General features: G+C 39.0%; 3 protein-coding genes across 3 annotated transcripts; 2 read left to right on the top strand and 1 right to left on the bottom strand.

The window, feature by feature from the left end:
• Window positions 1-10,376: 10,376 nt before the first annotated feature.
• On the bottom strand, window positions 10,377-11,963 carry LOC108806361 (superoxide dismutase [Mn] 1, mitochondrial). The gene is made up of 6 exons (XM_018578453.2): window positions 11,594-11,963; window positions 11,323-11,369; window positions 11,091-11,216; window positions 10,953-11,009; window positions 10,750-10,827; window positions 10,377-10,660 (listed from the first exon to the last, which is right to left on the bottom strand). The coding sequence occupies exons 1-6, from the start codon at window positions 11,886-11,888 to the stop codon at window positions 10,568-10,570; spliced, it is 696 nt and encodes a 231-aa protein (XP_018433955.1). The 5' UTR covers window positions 11,889-11,963; the 3' UTR covers window positions 10,377-10,567.
• A 158-nt stretch (window positions 11,964-12,121) lies between these two features.
• Window positions 12,122-13,900, top strand: LOC108806362 (reticulon-like protein B16). Its single transcript, XM_018578454.2, has 5 exons — window positions 12,122-12,551; window positions 12,896-13,076; window positions 13,158-13,299; window positions 13,407-13,476; window positions 13,591-13,900. The coding sequence occupies exons 1-5, from the start codon at window positions 12,428-12,430 to the stop codon at window positions 13,755-13,757; spliced, it is 684 nt and encodes a 227-aa protein (XP_018433956.1). The 5' UTR covers window positions 12,122-12,427; the 3' UTR covers window positions 13,758-13,900.
• Window positions 13,901-15,729: 1,829 nt separating this feature from the next.
• On the top strand, window positions 15,730-16,887 carry LOC108809886 (RING-H2 finger protein ATL72). The gene has a single exon (XM_018582024.2). The coding sequence runs from the start codon at window positions 16,105-16,107 to the stop codon at window positions 16,660-16,662; it is 558 nt and encodes a 185-aa protein (XP_018437526.1). The 5' UTR covers window positions 15,730-16,104; the 3' UTR covers window positions 16,663-16,887.
• Window positions 16,888-17,789: the final 902 nt, after the last annotated feature.

Raw genomic sequence — 17,789 nt, forward strand, 5'->3', positions numbered from 1 at the left:
TCAGTATGATTACTCCTATAGTAATCAATTCAAACACATTGATGAATAGTATTATTAGATCACCTGCAACGGTGAAAACAAATTAATCCTTAGTTCAAAAAAAATTAGTATAAAATGTTGTACGTCTCACGTTTTTTGGTTCTAATGCCAACAAAATCTCTTCTACTCTTTTGCTAAGTTGGCTGTATCTTTTTTTTTTCTTTTTTTTTTAAGTTGAAACAAATAGTAATAAAATAGTATAAAAATATTTAGGTTATAGAGCCAATATAATATCACCATTGCTGCTGCTCTTAGCAAGAATAAATGCTAGTATTAGTAAGTATATATAATCACAGTTCAAATCTAACAAAAAACCTCACGGAGCTTGGTTCTTGAATTGGTTTCCCGTTTTGATTTTTTTTTCTATTTTCACATTTTGGTACATTGATTTTCTTATATGGATTATTGATTTATTTCTATTGAAGATATAAGAAAAAAAAAGTAAAAATAGGCAAAATTGCTGTGTTCTTCAACCTGGATTCAGATTAGATCTCCACTCTAAAGCTCCACTGGTTCTGGATTGAAGATTTTCAATCAAAGTGTTTTTTTCTGCAAAACAAGTTCATCCCTAAAGAAAAAAAACTCAAAACTCTCTCGACAAAAAGCAAAAAGGGATCTAGATCAAATCGTCATTTTCAATTGACACCGCTCCGGCGTGTCTTCAACTCAGCCGTTCGATTCCGGCCACGTATCTTTTGAAACCCCTCTCTCTTGGCTTCCTTTGAGGAAGCTTCTCTGCAACTCTTACTTCTGAACTTCAAGTTATGGCTACTTCTTCAACAGCTGCTCCTGAAGATCTGCCACCGTACGGTGAAGACAGTCTCTCCGATGTTCCTCATGAGACTATTCACAATGATCCTACTGCAGTCTCATCTCTTGCGATGAACGTAAGCCTTCCGCAGAAGACTCTTACATATGTACCAGATGCTGATGCTCATCAAGAAAATGCAGAGACTACTGAACAAGATCCAAACCCATTTGTTCCTTCTCTGGGTGCCTGGTCTAAGTGACTCGTGTTCCAGTTCTCTCCTCCGAGAACACCACCTGAACCTTCCACACCACACAACTATGACCCGGTGTTGGTACAGAGTCAAATCGAAAATTTCTGGCCGTCATTAGAGGATGGCATTAATCTGAAGCAGAAAAAGTCTATGACGAAAAGAGCTCTTCCCTCGCTGCCAAATCTTCCAGTTCCCAAGCTCCCGCTTCCAGAACTAAAGGAAGATGGTTCACTTTGATTTCCATGGACTGCAAGGATGAACCCAGCTTCAAGGAACTTGTATCGTGCTTCTAGACCAACTTTCAGACTTGACGGCACTCCGGAGATCATCATCCCTACTAAGGTACTTCAACTTGGTCCTGAAAATGTAGGAGAATATGTAATTGGGCAATTTCACCGTTGTTCTGCTCCTAGTGGTGGTCTTACGCATGCTGTTGTGAATCGTCTTTGGGGGAGAAGTTGCAAAATAGTATGTCGGAAATTAGGTGAATCCTCTTATCTTTTCCATGTTCCACACAAGGAGACTAGGCAGTGGATTATTCAGCGATGTGTTTGGCATGTCGATGATTGCTTAATGTTTGTGGCTCCATGGAATCAAGTGGGCTCTCTAAAACTCCCTGAAATCTCCACTGTACCAGCTTGGGTGACCCTAAAAAATATCCCAACTAGCTGTTACTCTAGGCTTGGAATCTCTCATATTGCTTCAGGTCTAGGCGAGCCAATGCTCACACATAAGCCAAGGCTGGATCCTTTCACCATCGGAGAGGCTAAGATTTTGGTAGAAATAGAGCTGGACAAAAACTTCCCTAAACAGATTGCATTGGATGACAAGCTTGGTAACATATTTTTAGTTGATGTGGAATACTCTTGGATTCCATCAACTTGTGAAAGATGTGGAAGCTTAGAACACAAAGCAAAGAGATGTCTACTTAAGGAAGACAAGACTCCTCCCATAAATGAAAAAGGATCAGAACACATGGAAGTGGAAATTCCAGTGGTTACTATAGACTCTTTGTTGGATAATGCAGCTTCCGACGTCCAACAAGTTTGTGTCACTACTAAGGTGCCAGAAGAGAGTAACAAGGCTAATGACATCACAAGTGATGGGCTGTCTCAACATATTCCCTTCCAATTTGGGAATCAAGGAGTGTCTTCAACAGGTGTTAATTGTTCTTTAACAACAACAGATTCTTTGTCTCTACAGGTAGCTATTTCTCACAAGGATAGCTCTACTACTTTTGGTCAATCATCTCTGGATGCAAAGTTTACTCTATCCTCCACATTAGCAGGTTCATCATCTGCTCACACTTCTCAACATATTATGGACAATGTTCCATCAGAAATTATCATGAATGAGGGCTCCAAACTCTCAGGAAATGATCCTTCATACATGACTCCTATGTCAACCAAATCCATCCAAGAAATTGGTAATATGGAGAGCAATTTCCATATTACTGAACAAATGGACGAATTTGGAAATATGACTAGAGGGGGTCGACTGATCAAACCGACACAAAAGTACCAAGAAATGGGATGGTTGACAGTTCGTGGGAGAGGGAAAAGAGGCCGTAGAGGTCGAGGTTCCTATCAAGCACACTAACACCACCTTATTTGGGTTCAGTTAAAGAGTTGTACTAAGTTCATCTTGTGTGTTGCTCTTTCTTTGCTTACTTCATGTATCAAGCTTTCTCAAACTATGTGATCTAACAAATCACATCTTGTTTTTTAATATGAATACCCTTTTTCAAAAAAAAAAAGGGCAAAATTGAGCTTGGTTTTTGAATTGGTTTTAGTTTGATTACTTGCATAGTGATTAAATCAAACTCATAGAGGAATAGTATTGCTATCATGGATGGTAGTGTTACTAAGTACATCATCACAACTGAAATCTAACAAAAGACTTCACTGAGAAGAAAGAAACTATTTGTCAACGGCAGGTACCATAAAGAAAAAGCAAAAGCAAAAGACAGGGATGAATCCAAAAAGAAGAGTCAACTGAATAGATAGAACAGAATGACACTTTCCAGATGATTTAAACAAAAAAGGCCGGCAAAAAAGCCTAACACCTCAGTTCAAGAATTGTTAGAACATAAATGACTTGTGGTAATAAGAATTACGCAGGGAATGCAAAAACAGAAGATAAGAATACAAAGTCTTTCTATCCTTACTTCATTATGTATGCGCCGCACCATGATTACACTTTGTCGCAATCTTTGCAACCTTAAATGCCAAAAGCTTTCCTCTTAACTGCGTACTGCGTCAGGTATCAACATAACCCAAAGTCTTTTTCACTTAAAGCAGACCATCTAGAGTATCCGCTCAGAGCGAGGAAATAAAAGAGAACAAAATAGTGGTGAGAAAATAGTAGCAAGGCTTCGAATATCACTAATGATGCCTGCAAGGTAGTTCTTTGTCTTTTCAAAGCTGGAGGAGATGAAGCACATTAGGTCAGAGCGAGAGTGAAGCAAATCCAAGAAGGCCAAGGGCTCTATCTAACTCTATTGGAGTCTCAACCTGAGCAAGAGCGGGTGGAGGTGGAGCCTCCAGTCTCTCATCTCTTGACCTACTCTTCACTTGGCTTCCATCCTGAATATCCCGTAAATTCATGAGATTCCTTTGACTTCTTGGAGGACGTGTTCTTGAACTCCGAGAGCTGTTCACACTATTGCCCGTGCGACACTCTTCATTACTTCTCCTATGAGACGGAGCATTTCTATTATCAGAGTGTCCAACATACTGTGCCTGAGGACAGAGTTGACTGTGACGACGAGATACATCCCCGTAACAGCTCTCCCTCGAATTATCTTGTGACTGTTGGATTCTACGATCAGTAGAAGACACTAATAAACCATACGAACGTTCCCCTGAGATTTCAAGCAACGGAGGTGGCCTCCTCCTTCCGTCACGTCGCTTCTTATTATCTTCCAAACTTCTCAGAGTATTTTCTCGATTGATTCCCCTCGCACTCGCAGCGGAATCGATTTTCGCATTGAGGAGAGGGCAGTGATCTCTCTCGTGGCGAAGAGAGAAGCATAAAAAACAATGCTTCTCCAACTTCTCATACTCCAAATCAACCGATATCACTTCACCAGACGGAAGCTGTAACGGAAGCCTCATCTCCAAACTCTCGAGACCGTTAACTCCAACTCGCACCCTCCCGCGCTCCACGTCATCATCTAACAAACACCCCAACTCTCTCCCAACGGCCGTAACTGCCGTAACGGTCCAATAATGTAACGGCAGGCCGTGGATCCTAACCCAGAAAGGAATCAAGTTACCCCTTCTATTATCAAAAACTTAGTCTCTGTTCGTCGTTTCACTAAAGATAATTCTGTTTCTGTTGAGTTTGATCCTTTCGGTTTTTCTGTGAAGGATCTTCATACGAAGAAAACGATTATCCGCAGTGATAGCACAGGAGACTTGTATCCATTCCAGTCCTCCACTAAAAATGCTTCTTCTCATTTGGCTTTATCTACAATAACTTCAACAGATTGGCACAACCGGCTGGCTCATCCCAGCGACCAAACGTTGAACTTTCTTTTGTCTTCAAATGCTTTATCTTGTAATAAAAGAGACACGTCTCATCTTTGTTCCTCTTGTCAGTTTGGAAAACAAATAAAGCTTCCTTTTCATCTTTCAAAGACAACAGTTGAGAACCCTTTTGATATTATCCACTCAGACATATGGACATCGCCGGTATCGAGTATAAGTGGTATCAAATATTACCTTCTCTTTCTTGACCACTATTCTCATTTTCTTTGGGTATACCCTTTGCGTTACAAAAGTGAAACATTTTCAAAGTTCTTGCATTTCTCAAACTACGTGAAAACTCAGTTTGGCAGGAACATCAAATCGCTTCAAAGTGACAATGGAGGTGAGTACAACAACACTCAGTTTCAAAGGCACTTCGCAGAAGAGGGTATGACCTTCCGTTTTTCTTGTCCTTACACTTCCCAACAAAACGGAAAATCGGAGAGGATGATAAGTACCATCAACAACGCCATGCGTAGCCTCCTCTTTCAGGCTCGTCTACCTTCTTCTTTCTGGGTAGAGGCCTTACACACGGCTGTCCATATAATAAATCTCCTCCCATCCAAAGCGATTCAGAACAAGGTTCCCTTCTCTGTTCTTTTCAAAAAGCCAGTTTCTTATTCTCATTTGAAAACATTTGGATGTTTGTGTTATCCTAACCTTAATCACTCTCATCTCAAAAAGCTTTCCCCTAGATCATCCAAATGTCTCTTTCTTGGTTATCCTACCAACTACAGAGGGTACAGATGCATGGATCTCACAACAAAGAAAATCATTATCTCGAGACATGTAAACTTTGATGAATCGCAGTTCCCGTACAAAGACTCTTCTCCGGCTAAAGAGTCTGACTACGAGTTCCTCTCACAAGAAACAGACACTTCTCCTCTGTTTCGCAGCATCTTAGAAGCTCCCACTACAGTTGTCCACCCGACTCCAGTAGCTCCCCCTTCTGCAGATGCGCCAACTCACACTGCACCCGCGGTAATTGAGGCTCCAAGGCACACCATGACAACTCGATCCAAGCATGGTATTTCTAAGCCTAAACAAATCTTTTCCCTTCTAGCAAACTCTGTTTCTCCTCTTCCAAAAAGCTATATTGAGGCCTTAAAAGATCCTAATTGGAATCCTTCTATGCAAGTTGAGTACGATGCTATTGTTAAAAGTGAGACTTTTGATCTTGTTCCGCGTCCTCCTAATACTAATATAGTGCGTTGTATGTGGCTTCAAAAGCACAAGTATGATGCAGAGGGCAATTTTCAGTGTCACAAATCTCGCTTGGTCGCAAATGGGAAGTCTCAAACGCAAGGTGTTGACTTCGACGAGACTTACAGCCCAGTGGTGAAACCGGCAACAATACGCACCGTCCTACACACGGCTCTCGCCAAAGACTGGTCCATCCATCAGCTAGATGTACAGAATGCCTTCCTACACGGCAAGCTGGAAGAAGATGTCTACATGTTCCAGCCACCAGGGTTTGTAGACGCCTCAAAACCGAACCATGTGTGCAAACTTAAACGTTCCATCTACGGTCTGAAACAAGCCCCAAGGGCGTGGAATGCAAGATTTGTCAAATTCATTACTAACAATGGATTTATTCAATCTACTATGGATACAAGTTTGTTTGTTTACAGGAAAGCTGGACTAATGGCATATCTCATTCTATACGTCGATGATATCATTGTCACAGCGTCAACAACAAGCTTGAGAGATACTATTATACAAGTCTTACGTTCGGAATTCCCTATGAAAGACCTAGGTCGTGTCAGCTCATTCCTAGGAGTATCAGCAAAGTTCAATGACAAAGGACTCTTTCTTTCTCAGACTCGATATGCTGAAGAGATCATCGAGCGTGCAGGCATGAAGGATTGCAAACCGTGTGCAACTCCAGTGGACATGAAATCGAAGCTTGCGGCAGAAGAAGGCAAGCCAGTTAACAATCCCACCGAGTATCGAAGTCTTGCAGGAGCACTCCAGTACTTAACCTTCACCAGGCCCGACATCTCTTATGCAGTTCAACAAATATGCCTGTTTATGCATGATCCTCGAGAAGGTCACTTGCTTGCACTGAAGAGAATTGTACGCTACTTACAAGGCACCAAGAAGATGGGTCTGCAACTCCTAAAGCAACAATCTATGAAGTTAACAGCATATACTGACGCTGATTGGGCAGGATGTCCTACTACGAGATGTTCGACCTCAGGTTTCTGTCTCTACATTGGTGATAACCTTGTCTCCTGGTCCGCTAAACGTCAGCCCACAGTATCAAGATCGAGTGCAGAGGCTGAATACAAGGGTGTGGCTAATGTTGTTGCTGAAGCTTGCTGGTTACGCAATCTTCTTCTTGAGATGGGGATACCTATACAACAAGCGACTGTGGTCTATTGTGATAATGTCAGCGCCGTGTACCTCTCTTCAAATCCTGTTCAGCACCAAAGAACCAAGCATATAGAAATTGATATTCATTTCGTCAGAGAGAAAGTAAGAATGGGACAAGTGCGGGTCTTACACATTCCTTCTTCTCTCCAATATGCTGATATCTTCACAAAAGGTCTACCGTCATCTCTCTTCTTCAACTTCCGATCCAGTTTAGGCGTCCGGGATCCAACGCTACAACTGCGGGAGGGTATTAGATAAGATAACTATCAATGTATTAGTTGAGATATTCAGTTGTATATTCTCCTATATTCCTGTGAAGATCCTCTGAGATCTCTGAACCATATTGTACTATATATTGTCAATTCAATACACGTACATTTCAAGGGAAACTCACTTGCTTTCAGAGATAACAGGCTCCCATCTCTGGAGGATAGAAAAGCTCTGGTCCCAAATCACGGCCCGTGACTCTTCCGGGTGGTTCCATGTTCCAGTACTGGATCAGCCAGTCTATTAACCCGATTGGTTTCTGGATCCCGGGGTTGGTGACACGGCCGATGAGAGTCAGCTTGTTGGCTTCGATGAGATCCGCGTTGTCGCATGGAGGTATTTTCACTGGGGGTCGTCTGCGAGTGGAGCTGCTGGTGGTGGCAACCCATTTTGCTTTATCTTCTCTCTTGTGATACAGGTGAGACATAATGCTGGCAAAATTGGATAAGCAAGACTCGAAAAGCTTGAAACGTGGTTGACTAGAGTCTCTCCTGTTGTAATTAGGTCGTTGGAGAGTTAGGCTGGAGCTATGGTCGGCGAGTGGCGGAGAAGCTGGTTCGTTCGGTGAAAATAACATTTTAGTGATATTGGACTCATTTTCACTTATCTAGGCTCTTCTAAGGGCCCAAGTACATTACACACGGTTTAGTAATATTGAAAGCCCATTAAAAAAAGCTCAATAGTAAAGAGGCGGAAAATAAAAGTGTGTAATATGCAACTCTAAAAGTGAGGGAATCCTATCCCTATGTTCTAATGTCTATTTAGCTATGGGTTCTATAAAAAAAAAGCTCAATAGTAATAAATGTCGTTGTTACTATTCACAATGGCCATTATTTGTAAAACGTATTTTCTGCAAATCACAATGTTGCATGAGTTGAAAGAACAGAGAGAAGCACAAGGGTAGAGAGAAAGCAGGCCCCGCCCATCACACTGACGCCTATAGCAAAAATTCCCTGTCTTTGTTTTGTTTGTATACTCTAGTCAATCCTTGTTGTCATGAAATCGTGTGGTTCTTATTCTCAAGGTCTACAAAGCATGAGGTATTGCTCAAGACTTGCATAAAATGATCTTAGATTTTCCAAAATTTCACTTTTCTTCTGATTTGATACGAGGTATCACTGTTTTATTTCACGCTAATTATAACCTTAATTTGGTAATCTGATTGCACAACTCAACAGGGACCCATTTGGCCAAGTTCTTACACAGCACTTGACTCTGGTCTTGGTCAGAAGCGGTGATCGGATCTTGTGATATTTAGCATTAGATGCAGCTAATAACCTCCTGTTAATGAATGATTGTTCCATTTCTGACAGAAAGTAACATGTGGTATCTATATTCTTGGCCTACGGCCCTACGGTCTATGCGTTTTTGGCCAAACCACCACATAAAAACTTAGTTTGGAGAATCTATCGACTATCAATGTACTATTATCTTTTTCTCTACCTTTATCAACAACAAAAGATGTCTGCTTACTACGTTCGAAATCTATTTAAAACCATATCTGTACAACCATAAAGTCAAAAAGTTCCACCGCAATATCCAATAAGTAACAACCGTGTTATCTACAGCTAAAGTTGAAACTTGGCTCAGCTAAAAAAGGAGACAAAAGTTTTGTGTTCACACACACGTTAGGACGTTAATAGTATAGTGTAGGTGCATGTGTATGTGTACACGGTGCGTGTGACGGTGAGAGTGTAGGAGAGACTTGGGGAACAAGAAGAAAGAAGCGGTCAAAATTGCCGGTGCTGCAGCTTTAATTGGTAGTAGTTGGAACTTGGAAGTGCAAAATATCATCTTTTCTGATTTTTCATTATTAATATGTCATTCATTAAATGGACAAATAGTTTCAAAGAAAATCGTTACGCTCAGTTTTCTCCTGTACTACCCCACTGTTTTTACTCGCATCGCATGAAAGTGTTTTTTGTGTAATTGATGATCTCATAGATCAAAATTTACGTTCCCACAAACATGTTTAAGAATATCTTATTATAATCGTCGGTGAAACTCGTGAATGTTATTTTAATTTTCAGTATAAAAATAAGACCATGCTCTATAAAAATATTCACAACGTAATTCATCATGAGCTTGTGTAAGAGCATTATATAAAATCGATGACTGTATCATGTATTGTATGCTTAATTTCAACTATTATAGGTTTATATTATTTAAAGAAACACACAAATAATCAAAAATGATATTTTAGTTTGACCGTAAATTCAAAGGGACCAATTCTTTCGACTCCAAACTTGCCGCGTAAGTTTTTCCAACTCTCATTGACTTTTCTCTGCTCACACACTTGACACTCCATATATACAACACACGACTCTCTTTGATCTTCACCCACTTCATATTTCAAACCAAGCACGTAGACTAACTACCACAGCAACAACGACAAAATAAATTCTCTTTCACCCACAAAAAGATTACTGAACAATGGCCAAAGGCAGATCTTTGATCTTGATTCTTCTTTTCATCTCCATCTCTCTATCGACGGCTAGGATCTTACCAGGAGAATTTCTTCCTGTCATCTTATCCGGAGAGATCTCTCCTGATTCTAAGGCGGTGATGGGTTGCGGAGAGGAGGCTACGGAGACAAAGATGGGATATTCTTTTATGCCTGAAGTTGTCACTGGAAAATTTGGCACCTTGGTGTTGAATGCTCTTCCGAAAGGGAGTCGTCCGGCGTCTGGTCCCAGCAGGAAAAGTAATGACGTCAAGACTTAATTAGATGATGTTCTTTGTCTGATCTTCTTCTTTTTTTTTCTGCTGTTTATGTCCAATTCTTTGACAACACTTTTGAATAGAAAATATTGTAAATGTATATTCAGATATTACAGTAGTGAGTTCTAGATTTTATAGTCTTTTTGAATTGGATTGATCAAGAATGTTTGGTAATAATCTTGTATCCATCTATCAGTGCTTTCTGATAAATACTAACCAGCTTTCTATCTCTAGTGATTATTTATTAGACTAAACAATGGTCGCCAGACGCATACAAGTTGGACCAAAATATAACATTTAAAACGGTATAATGTAGCTTTGGGGTAGCTGTATTAGGTTGGTTCCAAGAAAAGAGCCCAAGGCGTAAGGGATCAGAAATTACCTTAACGCGTCTGCATCACCTTATTATGATCACTCAACTTGGTATCTATGTAGTAGAAGATGAATGTAACAAAATTTTATTATTGGAAAATGTTTTGTAAAACGTGTATTATTGCAGCCATACATGGTCATTTTGAGGTAACTCAAAGACCAAAGAGACATTGTACGTTTGTTTCAGACAAACTTTATAAAAACAAAGCCGAGCTGGGAACTGGTTCCTCTCTATATGTTTGTTATCATGTAAAGACCTCATCACTTGCATTCCTTCTCATAAACTTCGCTTGCATATTTCCAGTTGATGACTTTCCACACGTTCTTCAGATAATCCGGCCTCACATTCTTGTACTGCAAAAGAGAGAGTAAAGAGTGATTAAAAAGTTGATTAAAGCTTAAATTTTATAAGCTTACTCACTATTTAGCAAAGTGATGTTTACCTGCAAGTAGTAGGCGTGCTCCCAAACATCTATACCCACCAGAGGAACCAAGCTTCCTCCTTTCGTCACAAGTGGATCCTGATATCATCAATCAAACAGAGTCTCTTTTAAATCCACCAAAACCAGTTTTTTATAAAAATATCAAGTATCGACGGCTAATCTAAAACCTTTTGAACAATTTGATGTCATGGATATAAATGTACCTGATTTGCGGTTGTGTCAACCACAAGCTTCTTAAGCTCTTTGTCTAAACCGAGCCACTGAATCAATCAATCAAGGAGACCATGATTATCACTATTGCAACAAAACCAACAAAAGGTGAATAAAACTAGAGTACTAACCACCCATCCTGAGCCTTGCACAGCAGCACCTTCCGCACTCATCTTCTTCACCAAACCTTCGAGAGAGCCAAAATGAGTATCAATAGCTCCTCCAAGAGATCCCTTCGGTGGCTCTCCACCACCTTCCTGTTATATATATTCAAACCACACACACACACAAACCATTAAGCTCACTTACCAATCAAATGGAAGAAACAGAAAAGTAAAAAAAAAAAAAAACACAAGCACACACCTTTACAGGAGCAAGGTTCTTCCAGAAAATAGAATGGTTCACATGACCTGCAAGCAAACATTAGTAACAAATTCAACGACTTTCATTCTCTACCACATAAGAAAAAACATAAAAAAAACAAAACTTTTAGATTGTATCTATTTAATTCTGAACTCATCACTCAACAAGTTCAAGTCTTTAGCTCAAGATCCAAACAATAACTCCAAACCCATCAAACACACCGAAACAGAGATCGAAAAGTATTACAAAAAAAGTCAAAGAAGACAGAAACCTCCGCCGTTGAACTTGATGGCGCTCTGCAGCTTAACGACAGCGGAAGCGTCTCCCTTGTTGACGGCCTGATCCAGCTGCTCGAGGGCATTGTTGTAATTAGTGACGTAAGCCTGGTGGTGCTTCTGGTGATGGATCTGCATGATCTCGCCGCTTATCGCCGGCTCCAACGCGCTGTAATCATAGGGGAGATCAGGAAGCGTGAAAGTCTGGATAGATCGGGAACCAAGAAGCCTCGAAGATGTCTCCTTGAGGCCGGCTAGGGTTCTTCTGCTGGCTACGGAACGAATCGCCATTGTTGATTGATAGATAGATAGACGATGAGATACACAGTGAGAGTCTCTCCTTCGTGGTTAGTGGTTGCCTCAATGAAAGAAATAATAGTGTCACTGCCTGTCACATAGTGTAAAGCTAACAGTCATGACACGTGCTTATTATTAGGCCTACTTATAACTGTTTCATGGGCCGAAGTATTGGGCTACTGAGCCCAAGGATTTACGTAATATTCTTTTTTGTTTAATTCCAGGAAAGACGATGATGGTGATGATTATGGATTCATGGTGATGATGATGACGACGACGATCTAAAGTTTGACTAGAGGCGGAGAATTTCGAGAATGTTGGAATTGGATGCATGTAAAAGCCAATTCGATTTGGTTCCTCCTTGATTATTTTGAAACGCCGTCGTTTCTCCGATCAAATCTAGTTTTTTTTTTCTCTAAGCCCAGAAGCCAACATTGTACCCAGAAGTTCTCGAAGCCGAAACTTCTCAATCAATTGAAATTGGCATTCGGAAAGTCGGGGAATTTTGTTGAATCCGGGTCCTGGAATCTCCGATGGATAGTTCGAGTGACAACGAAGGTGATTACGACGGAAGGAATGAAGGAGGATCCACATCGGAGGATTATAGATTGTTGGGTCGGCAAGTTACGGTTCATCAGTTCATGGGCGGTGGAAAAGGTGATTCCTTTTTCTCTGATTTCATCAATTGGGGATGGATGATACTTTGAAAAGCTAGGGTTTCTGATTTCACTGGGTTATGTAATTGTTACGTGGGTAAATACATTTGCAATTCTGAGGTTTTTGTGACCATTTGGGTAGTTCCAATGATACATAGAGGCTTTGAAATGATCATCCTTTTAGCATTTTAGATGTAGTAGAAGATGGGAACATAGGGTGAAAGTTAGGTTAAGTGTGGGGTCACAAGTCAAGCAAAAGAGGTCACTGTTTTGTGATATGTTCTTATAGCCTCTGCAAGTGGACACTCAACTATTTTTGTATGGCTTTGTTCTTTGTTGTTGCAGCTGCGGACTTGCTTTTGTGGAGGAAGAGACATCATTCGTTGGGAGTTATCGTCTTATCAACCGTAGCGTGGCTTATATTCGAGTTTTCAGGATTGCCTTTCTTATCTGTTTCTTCAGATGTCTTACTGATCGTTGTCTTAATATCGTTCGTCCTTGCCCGGGCTTCTGGTTTTAGGAGCAGGTAGCAACATTACCACTCTATAGTCCTCTTTTTCTGTAATTTGTTTGCTATCCATGTGACTGATCCCTACCTTGTAAGCAGGCATGTGAATTCCTTACCAGAGCTTGTTCTATCTGAGGAAATGGTGAATAGTGCCGCAGCTTCTTTTCGTATCAAACTCAATCACTTACTTGTAATGGCTCATGATGTCACAGTTGGCAACGATTTTCGACTCTTCTTCAAGGTTATGAAGCCAAACCCTTTCATGAAACTCACGGAAATACTATTTTTTTCTTGGAATCTGAACAATTGGCTTAGATGTTAACAGTCTTGACTATTTGTCTTTAGCAGGTGGTGATTTGTCTGTGGCTTCTTTCTGCCATTGGTTGCTATATTTCTTTCTGCACTCTTGTTTATATCGGTTAGTAACATCTATCCCTAAGGACCTCTCCTTCAGTCTTCATAACCTTTGAACTCTCACTCGTTACTCGATTTGCTTGTTGATCTCGTTTGAATGTTTTCTCACAACGTTCAGGGACCATACTGTCTGTAACAATACCGGCTTTGTACAGCAAATATCAAAGCAAAGTAGACAAGTGTTGCGGTTTGATTCACAGGCAGTTGACTCATCACTACAAGTTAGTTGACGAAAATGTTATAAGCAGACTCTCATGGAGCTTTTCTAAGGATAAAGATTCATGAGCTTAAGTTTGGTTGATTTTGAAAAAGCTTTTACTTGTCTTTTTTCACTAGTTGAGTTTTCTTCTTATTTTACCATGTGTAGTATGTAACTAAACGACTGATATAATTGATGAATATATAAGATGGTTTCAATTGTTCAAGTAGATTAACTATCGCCATTTTTATCTTAGAGTTTAAACACTATCATTGGCTCTAGCCTTGTAGAGAGAAACAATCTTGAAACTGGCTTCTGTTCCCTTTGGGGATTGAGTAGCCCCTTTGACCCGTAATGTTAGGCCACGTATCACTCAAGTTCTTGCTTATACGAATTTAATATTCAATAGAAAACTTACAGTACATAGTTGGACTACTTACTATACGAATCAGGTATGATCCTATCTGTAAACTCTATTACATTTACCTAATCCAATTTTAGTTTCTTTTTTTTTTGTACAACTAGCTATCATTAATCCTTACATGTATAAAACTATAATTAAATGGAGATCATAGAGTTAAATAGTCTTCTCCATCTACTAAACAATCATTAGCACATTTCTAGAAGTTTCAACACTAGTAATATGATATGTATGTATAATCTAAACTGGTCACCAACTGTAATTAAATACTAACTGGTTATTCTTCCAACAACTCGAATTAATCATAAATAAAGATGTTATGAATCTCACACTAAACTAGAGTATTTACCTATATGGATACAAAATAAATACGAGTACCTTAAATTTTCTGAAAATACACGAGACTTTGTAGTAACATCCAACCAAGCATATTAGTATAAAGGAATAGTAAATAAACACACAATAGATTCGTGTATGAGGTTGCTGAATCTCATTTCTCACACGTTGGAGTGTTATTGTCAACCACTAGAACTATTGAAGCTAAAAGAGACAAGTGTTGTGTCGTTTGCGTGAGCTTGTTTATCTATTTTCATTCGTATATTTCTTCATTAATTAGCGTGTTTGAATTTGGACTTCTTAATCTTAATATTTGTGGACCCGTAAACGCCGCATGAATTTGTATGAACCATTCAATTCGTAAACCAACTACATACACATGCTTTTCACCATCGGAATTTGTTTTCTGTCTCTGAATTTAACTTTAGAGTTTGACATATACCATCATATAAATTTTGTAGTGACCAATTAAATGGAAAATTAACTAATCTTTACCGAGTACCGACTACATATATATGGTGTCCAAAACTCTAAATCCTTTCATTTTTCCTCGAGGATAATGCCATATACCTAACTATTGAAAACCATTTTGATTAGTAATGATGCGTCTACCCACAAGAAGACGAAAAACATGGAATACTTAAATGATATCATATGTTAATTATATTCGACATGATTAGTTGGGAATATGATACCCCAACCATGCAGAGTTATATAATCAAATGTTGTTTTTCTACATCAAATCTTATTTGTAGTTCTTTTCTTATTTGAGGGTCAAGTCCTTTTAGCTTGATTCCAAAGTTCTTAAAACCACTATTAATGAGTTTGTTAGTTGTCGATTCTGATATCTACTAAACTAATCGTTTTCTTATTTGTCTTCTTCTCTACTCTATCCTTTATATTTTCCTTAGTCAAAAGAAAATGCATATCGATCCAACATTGATTCGAATAAAGACCAGAATTAATATTAGGATATACCATTACAGTCTAAACTATGTAGTGACTCAATATGTTCAAACTATGTTTTTAAACAGACATGTTGAACCAAAATTCGTGCTAATCTAAAACCAAATGCTTTTCAGAAAAAGAAAAGAAAAAAAAAATATATCTCCCTGTGAAGTAATGACAAGAGAATATAAATGTGTATTTTTTTTAAAGAAGAGTATATATAAAATATGAGAATCTGATTTTGAATTTTTATTTTGCTTCTATTAAAATGAAAGAAAAATGCTCTTAAGTTCTTAACCAATATATATAGGACAAAATAATCGACTATAGTTCATACAGCAAACAAAAACTCACTCCAAGCAATAAAAACAAAATTAATAATGACCATTCACTTACTACATATATAAATAATAATTTTAGTATTTTACAAAAATTTCTTGGACCAACCACATCGTCTTTCTCTCTATAACTCTCCAAAAGGGAGCCGCCACATCCAGCTAGTCTTTTATCACAATTTGACATAAAAACTTCTTCCGCCTTCTCTTATCTTCACTCACAAGAGAAGAAACAAATCAGAATCTTTTTATTTCAGATCGAGTCAAAAGCTCAAAACTCCAAAAAGAAAGATTGAAGAGAGAAACGCATCGTGGGTCTGAGCAACAAGACAAATCTTGAAGGTAAGTGATCAAGTTTTCTGGTTTCCTCTGTTTCCCAAGCATACTTCAAAGATGGCTCGTCTGTTACTTGAGCCGCAAGCAAACGCACCGGCCGAAGCAAACCCTAAAGCCAGAACAGGCTTTAACGACACCTACTTCGACACTAATATGGTCATTATTTTAGCCGCTCTGCTCTGCGCTCTGATATGTGCTCTAAGCCTCAACTCCGCCTTGCGATGTGTGCTACGCATCACAAGCAGATTCACACCGGATCAAGACGCAGCCGCTTCAAACGCAAACGTAAACGCAAATACTGGACGTTTAGCGGCTACCACGGGGCTCAAGAAACGGGCGTTGAAACAAATCCCCGTGGGGTTGTACGGATCAGGGATCATTAACATGAAAGCTACAGAGTGTTTGATCTGTCTCGGGGATTTCGTGGAAGGAGAGAAAGTTAGGGTTTTGCCAAAATGTAACCATGGCTTTCACGTGAGGTGCATCGACACTTGGTTGCTTTCACGTGACTCTTGTCCTACTTGCAGACAATCTCTTGCCCTTGAGCAACCGTCGCCAATTGGTTGTAGTTCTCGCCGGGATGATGACGTGGCAGTTTCTGTCGTAGGGTCATAACTTGATGGTTATTTATAAACTTTGCTGTGTCTCAGGTGTGATTGGTTGGTTACGTAATATTGTTTCTTATTTTACTAGGTCTAAGTTGATGTGATTGTTTGCACATGTATATTCTTGTGCGTTGGTGATTTTTGTTTGATTGGTTTGGAACTTTGATTTTTTCTTTTTTGAAAATTCGTAAATTTGGAACTTGAATTGTAACAGAATGTATTTTTTTTGTTTTCCTTTAGTAGCTCCATAATTATAAGACATGTATCGGTAGCTCAACGTTTGTGGTTAGCAACGTGACCATCTAAAAGGAGATTAAGAATAAGAATTCGAGTAACAACCGAGGAAATCGATTATATAGCCGCGCCTAAAATTCAAAACTTGTTGATATACACAAAAAATCATAACAACAAAATGCAGATTCTTTTAATCACTTGTTAATGCATGCGTAACCGGGAGTCCGTAACATTGTTATTTATTTTTGTATATTTTCAAAGAATTAGGATTCCTTACGAATGCAATGTTTATTATTTATCATATTTTTTGGTCATCAAAAAAAAAAAAAAAAAAAAAAAAAAATTTTGGTCATCTTTTTTTTTTTTAATTATGTTACCCTCTCTTTTTTTGGGGTGAAAATATCTACCAACCGACCGAAAATTGAAAATATGATGTGAAGGATTAATTCAGGGGCACTCTTCTCGTGTTTGCATTTAGTATCATTGTATCAACTTCCACAACTTTAAGCCCTTTAGCAAAAAAAAAAAAAAAAAAAAAAAAAAACTTCCACAACCACTCTGCTTTCTCTATTTTGCAGTGGTAATCTTGGGCCCAATGGGGCCTCAATTCCATGATTAAGTAGTATTTCTTTTAGTGGCCCACAAAATCGAATTGAGAGGACACCAGACCGGAGATAGTACTAACTTCACGTTTATAATTTTTTGTTACGGTTATGGAAGCTCACTTTTCATTTTTAGTGTTAACGTATAAAAAATCATAAAATTCTAACGTATAAACAATCTTAAAACTCTATCGGATACATGAAAAACCACCCATAGTCCATAGAGACCGAGAAGCTGCAGTGAGACTCAGATAATAGTGTCAGTCTTTGTTGAGAGTTAGTGTAAAATATATATTCTATC

This window comes from Raphanus sativus, chromosome 6 (genome assembly GCF_000801105.2).
Source record: "Raphanus sativus cultivar WK10039 chromosome 6, ASM80110v3, whole genome shotgun sequence".
Classification (NCBI taxonomy): domain Eukaryota; kingdom Viridiplantae; phylum Streptophyta; class Magnoliopsida; order Brassicales; family Brassicaceae; genus Raphanus; species Raphanus sativus.